Here is a 9833-nt window from a genome sequence, read left to right as displayed (position 1 = left end):
TCATCATCGAGAATGTTTTCAGAATTCATGGCCTTCCGTCAGACGTCGTTTCGGACAGAGGTCCGCAATTCACGTCTCAATTTTGGAGGGAGTTTTGCCGTTTGATTGGGGCTTCCGTCAGTCTCTCTTCCGGCTTTCACCCCCAGTCTAACGGTCAAGCAGAACGGGCCAATCAGACTATTGGTCGCATCTTACGCAGTCTTTCTTTTCGCAACCCTGCGTCTTGGTCAGAACAGCTCCCCTGGGCAGAATACGCCCACAACTCGCTTCCTTCGTCTGCGACCGGGCTATCTCCTTTTCAGAGTAGCCTCGGGTACCAGCCTCCGCTGTTCTCATCTCAGTTCGCCGAGTCCAGCGTCCCCTCCGCTCAGGCTTTTGTCCAACGTTGCGAGCGCACCTGGAAGAGGGTCAGGTCTGCACTTTGCCGTTATAGGACGCAGACTGTGAGGGCTGCTAATAAGCGTAGAACTAAGAGTCCTAGATATTGTCGCGGTCAGAGAGTTTGGCTCTCCACTCAGAACCTTCCCCTTAAGACGGCTTCTCGCAAGTTGACCCCGCGGTTCATTGGTCCGTTCCGTATTTCTCGGGTCATTAATCCTGTCGCAGTTCGACTTCTTCTTCCGCGATACCTTCGTCGCGTCCACCCGGTCTTCCATGTCTCCTGCATCAAGCCCGTCCTTCGCGCCCCCGCTCGTCTTCCCCCCCCCCCCCCCATCCTTGTCGAGGGCGCACCCATCTACAGGGTCCGTAGAATTTTGGACATGCGTCCTCGGGGCCGTGGTCACCAGTACCTCGTAGATTGGGAGGGGTACGGTCCTGAGGAGAGGAGTTGGGTTCCCTCTCGGGACGTGCTGGACCGTGCGCTGATCGAGGATTTCCTCCGTTGCCGCCAGGTTTCCTCCTCGAGTGCGCCAGGAGGCGCTCGGTGAGTGGGGGGGTACTGTCATGTACTGTCATGTTGTGTCTTGTCTCTGTCCTTTCCCTTCACCCTGTCTCCCTCTGCTGGTCGTTGTTAGGTTACCTTTTCTCCCCCGCTTTCCCCCAGCTGTTCCTTGTCTCCTCTTGACTACCTCGTCACCCCTTCTCCCACCTGTTCCCCTTTTCCCTCTGATTAGTCCCCTATATCTCTCTCTGTTTTTGTTCCTGTCCTTGTCGGATTCTTGTTTGTTGTGTTTCATGCCTGAACCAGACTGTCGTCATGTTTGCTGTAACCTTGTCTTGTCCTGTCGGAATCTGCCGGTCCGTCTGAGCCTACCTATGTTTGGTAATTAAAGAAGCTCTGTTTAAGTTAATTCGCTTTTGGGTCCTCATTCACGCACCGTAACAGGTAGAGGGATTTACAAATAAAGATAATGAGGGGTACACAAGGCGAGACAGTCCCTCTGCCTTGGACAGAAGTACTTTCCCAAGTATAGAAAGATCTCTTTGTAGCCAAGTATTAAATATATTTTGGGTTTTCTTCATTTTAGGAGAGAAATTCATACGTTGTCTGACTAAGTGTTTTTTTGACAAATGTATTCCTAAATATTTAACACAGTCCTGTACAGGAATATTTGTATATTTCTTTATCATCAGAATCATATAAACATACGATTTCACATTTAGAAACGTTTTAATCCAGATGCAATAGAGAATGCAGTTATAGCATTAATGGCATTTTGTCTTTAAAAAAAAAGTGTATTGTCATCAGCCAGTTGGGACATTCTAATTTCTCTGTTAAAAATGGATAAGCCATGTGGATTTACATTATTCAGAATATCTAGAGATACACGTTTCATTACGAAATGGAATAAAAGGCCGTACACTTCTGTTGATAGTGAATATTTTGGGTTTAGTAACACAGTATTTTTTATTATGTTTTAGTGGAAGTAGCTACGTACGTCAGATCCTGTCACAAGGTGAACATAGACGCTTCAAAGAGAGCTTTCTCTGTCGGTTGTATTTATTTCTAGATTTGTAAAATTAGCTAAACTCTCATCGTTATCGGAACAACTTAAAATGGGTACTTGATACGATGATTAGATTAATACTAAATGTATCCATTTGTGAAGAATTGGGAATGGATCATCTTTATAAACTGCCAACGTTTGCTCCTGGTCGTAGGTTTGCTAGCTAACGTTGTTAGCTATACATGAAGCCAGAGCATTCTCTTCTTGTAGCTAGCTAGATCAGCTGGCTAACTCTGCCCGGCCAGCTACGGGCGAACAACAGCTAGCTAATCCAGCCACTTGTCAGCACATTTCATTGTAACTAACTACATAAGTCTGACAGTTAACGTTAGCTAAAGAGAATGGCGTCGTCATTTGTGATTGGAAACACATTTCGAGAGAGGGTAAGAGACTTGCTGGAGAAGGATGAGGCTTCAGTTCCAACAGAACTACAGAAAGAATTGGAAGATATTCTTCAACGGGAACAGCCATCAACTCTGTCTTTCAGAACTGCAAGGAAACTTCATAAATGTCTGCTCGACAATGGTATGTACGAACATAGTTCTAGAAGCATAGTGGCACAGGTCTTACATTTCACGAATGAAGTACTAGCCTATGTGTACTTTACCTTCCTCTCAGGTCAACCCTTCTACCTTAATGAGTTGTTGGAGGACAGCTCATTGCACCTGCCTGAGGTTGAAACGCCCCCCAGAGTAAGTGAGATCTCGACCCCTTAATTTGACACCCATCATGAGGACTACACTAAAGCGTTACGCCCTCTTTGTGACAGAACCCTGTGCTCGTGGCTCGTCTGGAGCGAATCAGAGCCAAGTTGGCCAATGAAGAATACAACAGGATCACACGGAATGTAAACACTCAGGTGAATTGCACAGTCCACACTCTGCATGTAGCCTACTGTACGATTTGGATTGACATATGGCCACTAGCTTAAATATATGATAGCGCTTAGTGTTTTGGTTGTTGTTGATTCATGCGAGTACTTCTCCCCCCCAGCAAATGAATCGTCGTGAGACATTGGCGGACTTTGGGAAAGAAGGTTACTATGGGTTTCAAACGTTTGCATGCAATCAGTCTCTTAAGATTGTCACTATCGTCTCCATCTACCTTTTCCTCAACCCTCCCTCCTCTAATGTTGACGTGTGTGTGTGTGTGTGTGTGTGTGTGTGTGTGTGTGTGTGTGTGGTCTGTCTCTAGTGCGCTCAGCCAAAGCTGCTGTTGTGACGGTCTTAAACTTCCTAGTGACAGTGGTGGCGACGTTCACCTGCTCCTATCTCGGCAGTCAATACCTCTTCACAGAGACAACGCCGGTAAGAATTCATACGAAGATCCCTCACTTGTACAAGCTGGGCAAGCGTTCACCCCTATTGCCTGACGAGATTAATAGTGTCACTTAAACCTCGATTGTGTGATAAGCGATGATTAAGCTAGTACTGCCTTGTGTTGTAAATGACCAAAAATCTTGTTTGAAAATGTAATCATGAAGAAACGTACATTTCAAAACCCCGTTTAAGAATCAGTATCTTTGTTGACATGTGTGAATGTGTGTTTCAGAGGGTGATATCTGCAGTGATTGCTGCGTCCGTCGTCGGCCTGGCAGAGCTGTATGTTCTGGTACGGACCATGGAGGGAGAGCTAGGAGAACCATAGCACCAGTCAGTGTTCTTATCAACAAAACTCATTGCTGGAGAACTATGCCCTTACCTGACCGACCAGTGGACTTAAAAAACGGAAATCAAAGGGGCTAAATTTCCATGACATTTTAGTCATTTAGCAGACACTCTTATCCAGAGTGACTTACAGGAGCAGATAGGGTTAAGTGCCTTGCTCAAGGGCACATCAACAAATGTTTCACCTAGTCAGCTCGGGGATTCGAAACCAGCAACCTTTCGGATGTTGGCCCAACCTCATAACCGCTAGGCTACCTGAGTGGAAGTCGATGTACTTCAAAACTAGTGATAAGAATTGTCCCACCCTTATTCATGAATTGAAAACGGATCAGTGTGAAGATCTTGAATGTGACCCAGATGTAAAAGTTGCTTGTGTTTTAGCTATTTATTTCCATCCATTTTGCTTTCATAGGGCCTGTTAAAAATAACCCCATTTAAAAGAAAATGTAGGATCATTTCCTACTAGGATGTATCAGGGATTTTTTCATACAATAGTTTATTCATACTGTACTTTACACTCCTTCAGTGTGTTTCTGTGTAGTCAATATTGTTTGTTTGTCTACTCAATAAAGTTAGCGGCCATGTAATTACAACCTCTAAGATCAGTTTGGTTCAATGTAAAAAAAAAAATATATATAAATATACATGCATGCATACATTCAGTACCAGTCCAAAGTTTGGACACACCTACTCATTCAAAGGTTTTTCTTTATTTTGACTGAAAAACGTGTGTGTGTGTACACACAAACCCCCCTCTATGGTTAGGATTGAAGTTTTGAGCTGCTTCATAACAATTATTGATAAGTCCCACTTTACCCTTACATTGACCGTATTAGCCCTGGTAATATTAAGGATATTCCATGTTCTATTAGAAATAAAAATAGATGAAGTTGTTTTTGTCCATTGTACCTGTCCATTTACAGTAAATTGAGGCAGGTGGTAAACTTTGAGTAACAATTGTCTCACATCAGACTGAGTAAAGTTAACACATTCACACTATGAAAGGCTTATTTCACTTCTATTCATGCCAGTAGTAGCCTATAATTGGGCTAGAAAAACTCACAGGCAGTGTCTTTGGAGAATACAGTTGTTTATGACTAGTGAAGTTATTATTCCAGCCAGCTCTCTAGCACGGGCCCCCCTGGGTGAATTTTTTGGTTTTTGCCCTAGCACTACAAAGCTGATTCAAATAATCAAAGCTTGATTATGAATTGGTTATTTGAATCAGCTGTGTAGTGCTAGGGCAAAAACCAAAACGTGCCCTCAGGACCGAGTTTGGGAAACCCTGCTCTAGCATCTTGCTTCCAGATGTGGCAGACAGTATTGTCTTCAACTGCCGATCGGCACTTATCTGTTTCGAGGGGAAATAGAAAGCAAGATGGATTTTACAGGCCACAAACAAACCAATTATAGTTACCCTGGGAGCTGTGTAGTACTTAAATCTGTTCCATGACAACACGTATCTCTTTTCATGATTCAAAACCATTTTACTACGATATCTGACTTTGGCTTGTGTTAGGACTTTTCCCCCACCTATACTGTATCTGTGGACATTTTCCTTTCCTATCGGTTGAAAGATTAAAGGATGTAACTACATCTGGAATACAAAAAAGTATCTCAAAGATCTGAGATTTGACACCCAGATTAAGGGTTTATTGAAAGATTATTTGGTATTAAAGATGATTATGATATTGAGAGATCACTGTCCAGCAGGCCGGGGTGAACTGTCATAGTGCTCTTGTCCTATCTTGACTGTATTACTCACATGTAATACTTCACTGGAGACCTTAAACCCAGCTAGAATTAAAGAGCTGGTAAGCTGATAGACGCTGAGCTTCAGTTTTAATTTATTTCTTATTATTCATTTTTTCTCTGTCCAACCCATATTATTGGAGAAAAAAAAGTTTTTATTTGGAAAATAATTATTTCTGTCATGGTATCTTGACACAAGAAATCATTTTAATCAGGATATTTTGAAAGATAATACTCCCGGAAACATTAAATGTTGAATCAAATCCGCCTAGAATGAATAACAGACCAAATGGATCTATGAGACCTGATTCTATGTCAGGTAGAATACAAATACCTCTGTAAACAACTATGTAACATTACAGTATGTAATGCATATGGGTCCTCTTGTCCTCCACAGAAAGCTGCTTGTCCATCAAAGACCCCACAAAATAAAACTACGAGAGGGCTATCCTATAGGTAATCCTATCTCTGTAACCATATATTATATTATTTAACTCTTTTAAAAAAGGTCATATTAAACTTCTAATCAATCATTACTATGGTGAAATACATCAATATATTCCTCTTTGGATGAATTAAACGATTATTACGATTATTCACAAGCTAATGGAAGACATAAGATTCACACATTTAACAACAAAATAAAAACAAACAAAATTGGTCAATTGGTCACAGATTCTGCCAATGTGGAGAGACAGACAACACACATACAGTGCCTTCAGAAAGCATTCACACCCCTTAATATTTTCCACATGTTGTTGTGTTACAGCCTACACACAATACCCCATAATGTCAAAGTGGATTTATGTTTTTAGAAATTTGTACAAATTCATAAAAAATGAAAAGCTGAAATGGCTTGAGTCATTTAACCCCTTTGTTATGTATGGCAAGCCTCAAGTTCAGGAGTAAAAATGTGCTTAACAGTCACATAATAAGTTGCATGGACTCACTCTGTGTGCAATAATAGTGTTTAACATGATTTTTGAAGGACTACCTCATCTCTGTACCCCACACATACAATTATCTGTAAGGTCCCTCAGTTGAGCAGTGAATTTCAAACACAGATTCAACCACAAAGACCAGGGAGGTTTTCCAATGCCTCAAAAAGAAGGGCACCTATTGGTAGATGGGTAAAACAAAAAGCGTCCATTGAATATCACTTTGAGCATGGTGAAGTTATTAATTACACTTTGGATGGTGTATCAATAGACCCAGTCACAACAAAGATACAGGTGTCCTTCCTAACTGAGTTACTGGAGAGGAAAGAAACTGCTCAGGGATTTCACCATGAAGCCAATGGTGACTTTAAAACAGTTACAGAGTTTAATGGCTGTGATAGGAGAAAACTGATGATGGATCAACAACATTGTAGGTACTCTTCAATACTAACCTAAATGACAGTGAAAAGAAGGAAGCCAGTACATAATAAAAATATTTAAAAACATGAATTTGTTTGCAATAAGGCACTAAAGTAAAACTGCAAATAATGTGGCAAAGAAATGTACTTTATGTCCTGAATACAAAGCGTTATGTTTGGGTCAAATCCAACACAACACATCACTCAGTCCAACTCTTCATATTTTGAAGCACGGTGATGGCTTCATCATGTTATGGGTATGCTTGTCATCGGCAAGGACTAGGGAGTTTTGTTTTTGAATTTTTTAAAAACAAAATAGAGTTAAGCACAGGCAAAATCCTGAAGGGAAACCTGGTTCAGTTTACTTTCCAACAGACCCAGGAGACAAATTCACAGGAGAAGGCCAAATGTACACTGAAGTTGCCTATCAAGATGACATTGAATGTTCCTGAGTGGCGTAGTTACAGTTTTGACTTAAATTGTCTTGAAAATATATGGCAAGACTTGAAAATGGCTGTCTAGCATTGATCAACAACCAATTTTACAGAGTTTAAAGATTTTTTAAAAGAATAATGTGCAAATATTGTACCATCCAGGTGTGCACAACTCAGAGACTTACCCAGAAAGACAGCTGTAATACTTGCCAAAGGTGAGTTTACAGTATTTTGACTCAGGGGTGTGAATACTTATGTAAATGTTATATTTCTGTATTTCATTTTCAATAAAATTGCTTAAATGTCTAAAAACATGTTTTCACTTTGTCATTGTGGGGTATTGTGTGTAGATGGATGAGAAAAATAATATTGAATCCATTTTGAATTCAGGCTGAAACACAAAATGTGGAAAAAGTCAAGGGGTGTGAATACTTTCAGCAGGTATAGCAAGCGGTATAGCCTAGTGGTCCCACATCTGTTTGTGTTGTCTTGCCACCTCATGGATAGCACCACCAGAGATAGCACCACCAGAGCTGGGACAACCAGGCTATAGGTAAGCAGGGACAGGACATCAGAACTCCAGGAAGTTGGTGACAATAGCAGCATTATAGATCAGGTCTGAGATGTATCCGATGGAGGTCTGGGGGCCCACCTGAGGATGATGACCCTGTCCTTGAGTCACATCCCAATACACCTGCTGTGGATGGGAGGTGACAACCTGGTCCACTGAGGTTTGATGACTATATCTTTCCTGTGAGACAGCTAGAGTCTGTAGATTAAAGTTCCTATACCCTGAGGTGCCCACACAGGGCTGGTTGAACCCATCCCGGTATGGCCGTGTGGAGTGTGCTTGCCTTCCAATGGGTGCAGTGGTAGTAGCAAGAGATCCCAGGTGAGATCGGCGGTCTTCCTCCCACAGTAGGGATTCTGCCAGGTTTGGGGAGACGGGTGTAGGCTGATGAGAGACAGGGTTGCTGTAGAGACGGATCCAGTCGGAGTAAAACTGCTGACCATCGTCACACTGAATCTGGTCTGGTCGGAACATCTCCCCCATTGTGGTTGGAGTGAAGGAGGGACCAGGGGAGGGAACCACTGGGAGAGGTTGGCATGTTGCACCTCCTCTTCCAGAAGTAGGCTTAGTTGATTTGGTGAGTCTTCCACTCTTGATACTTCTTGCCCGTCTGTTTTGGAACCACACCTATGAACAATGAGTAGAGTCAGGTAAATATGTTGTTCTAGCCTAAATGCATAGATATATACAGAAATTGTCAATAACTAACTTTTAGTTATAATCACTGCACAAACCTGTATCTTGCTTTCAGGTAGATGCGTATGTGCGGCCAAGCGTTCACGGAGAGTGATGTCTGGGTACGGCGTCAGCGCGAAAGCTTGTTCCAACTCAGACAATTGTGCGTGGCTGAAGATGGTTCTTTTGCGCTTCCTCTGGCCCTCTGTACACCCGCTTCTCTCAGGTTCAGGTGATGAAAGTCCATTGTCATTCCTCACGTCTTAACAACAACAAAAACAAAAAATGTGAGAATTGAACATTTTAATTTAAATTTGGCCAAACATATGGTTCATAGATGATTATTTAAGTAGTCCAAAATACCGGTATAGTGTTATAAAATTATTCAAGACAATTAATTAAAAGAAATGTTTGTTTTCGTTTTCTTTTCATCTGCATTCCTGTTCATGTCAATGGATATCTTTCTATATATTATGACTTTGTTTTTGTTTGTTTCTTTGTGCTCTATTTATTTTAGGCAAAATCTAGACAGAATATTGACAATTTAATTAATAAATGCTATTCATAATAAAATAATCTTAAAGGACACTGTAAAAGTCGATAAACAAATATAACTGTCACTATTGTAACATTTTTTTTACGTTGATGGTAAGCTTTTACGCATAGGCCTACAGCTTGAACATTTGAAAACTATTTACATAGCCTACCTTTACACTGACCTTGGTCTCCAAAATGTGCTGTAAAATCCATCTCTTTCTGGTCAGTCAGTCTGTGTGCAGTGAATTCATGATTGATGAAGAGAGACATAATTCTACAGCTCGGTCTGTTGATACGTAAATGATGCGCTCACTGCTGGGTAGCGGTGCCCTCTTATAGCGGGAACTCCCATCTCAATCACAAACCGCCCACGGTCCACTCCAAATTAATCTGGGCACGTTCAGGTGTTATAGGCCTATAGTGGAGCCTAGTGCCCACCTCTCTAATCCTGAATTGCAGATGGTGACGTTGCCACGAATTGACAAGAAACAGATGAAAGCAGCAATGGTGTATAAACCCGCTGTTTCCGCTGTCGCTATTGTCTGACACTCCCTGTGTCAGACTGTCAGATCTCATCCCAGGGCAATCGACTGCAAAGAGGAACCCCGTGGAGGTTAGAGCGCAGGGCAGGCAGACCTTGTTGGACGCACCAAGCAGAGTCAATCTGCATAGGCCTAATGTATTCTACCATGTTCACTGCGAGAGTCATATTTGTTATTTAGTCCTCCATTTGCTGTTAGGATGAACGAAAAGTAAAAGTAAGTAGTTTACTATAGCCTAACTATTATTTTATACAGGAAAAAGCCTAGTAACTTCAAAGGCTGGTTTCACACTTTCTCTTCCTGTGTATTGAAGTCAATTAGCCTAGTGATCGTTTTCCATTCCCATTAA

The 9833-nt window shown here is 41.8% G+C and overlaps 2 protein-coding genes across 3 annotated transcripts; one reads left to right on the top strand and one right to left on the bottom strand.

The window, feature by feature from the left end:
- Nucleotides 1-1692: 1692 nt before the first annotated feature.
- LOC110503637 (vacuolar ATPase assembly protein VMA12) lies at nucleotides 1693-4209 on the top strand. Of its 2 annotated transcripts, XM_021582074.3 has the most exons (6): nucleotides 1875-2474; nucleotides 2568-2641; nucleotides 2719-2808; nucleotides 2943-2985; nucleotides 3144-3256; nucleotides 3501-4209. In XM_021582074.3, exons 1-6 carry the CDS (start codon nucleotides 2291-2293, stop codon nucleotides 3594-3596), a joined length of 600 nt encoding a protein of 199 aa, XP_021437749.3. In that variant the 5' UTR covers nucleotides 1875-2290; the 3' UTR covers nucleotides 3597-4209. The 2 variants fall into 2 exon arrangements, 1 of the variants encoding a protein (XP_021437749.3); XR_016491308.1 differs by lacking the exon at nucleotides 2943-2985 and having other exon boundaries at nucleotides 1693-2474.
- Nucleotides 4210-5561: 1352 nt separating this feature from the next.
- On the bottom strand, nucleotides 5562-9305 carry LOC149972356 (homeobox protein SEBOX-like). Its single transcript, XM_090218196.1, has 3 exons — nucleotides 9113-9305; nucleotides 8465-8667; nucleotides 5562-8357 (listed from the first exon to the last, which is right to left on the bottom strand). Exons 1-3 carry the CDS (start codon nucleotides 9210-9212, stop codon nucleotides 7731-7733), a joined length of 930 nt encoding a protein of 309 aa, XP_090074322.1. The 5' UTR covers nucleotides 9213-9305; the 3' UTR covers nucleotides 5562-7730.
- Between the last annotated feature and the right edge of the window lie 528 nt (nucleotides 9306-9833).

Source organism: Oncorhynchus mykiss, chromosome 24 (assembly GCF_057628025.1).
Source record: "Oncorhynchus mykiss isolate SJ-2025 chromosome 24, ASM5762802v1, whole genome shotgun sequence".
Classification (NCBI taxonomy): Eukaryota; Metazoa; Chordata; class Actinopteri; order Salmoniformes; family Salmonidae; genus Oncorhynchus; species Oncorhynchus mykiss.
Note: the sequence above shows the minus strand (reverse complement) of the source record. Positions and strands in the feature narration are given on the sequence as shown.

What these genes read in the sequence shown, in the direction of transcription:
- LOC110503637 (XM_021582074.3), top strand. Translation starts at nt 2,291, where the DNA reads ATGGCGTCGTCATTTGTGATTGGAAACACATTTCGAGAGAGGGTAAGA. An exon ending in AGGTTGAAACGCCCCCCAGA is followed by an intron (nt 2,642 to 2,718) that starts GTAAGTGAGATC and finishes TCTTTGTGACAG; the next exon opens with AACCCTGTGCTCGTGGCTCG. An exon ending in GGCGGACTTTGGGAAAGAAG is followed by an intron (nt 2,986 to 3,143) that starts GTTACTATGGGT and finishes GTCTGTCTCTAG; the next exon opens with TGCGCTCAGCCAAAGCTGCT.
- LOC149972356 (XM_090218196.1), bottom strand. Translation starts at nt 9,212, where the DNA reads ATGTCTCTCTTCATCAATCATGAATTCACTGCACACAGACTGACTGAC. An exon ending in AGACCAAGGTCAGTGTAAAG is followed by an intron (nt 8,668 to 9,112) that starts GTAGGCTATGTA and finishes GTTGTTGTTAAG; the next exon opens with ACGTGAGGAATGACAATGGA. An exon ending in TACCTGAAAGCAAGATACAG is followed by an intron (nt 8,358 to 8,464) that starts GTTTGTGCAGTG and finishes CATTGTTCATAG; the next exon opens with GTGTGGTTCCAAAACAGACG.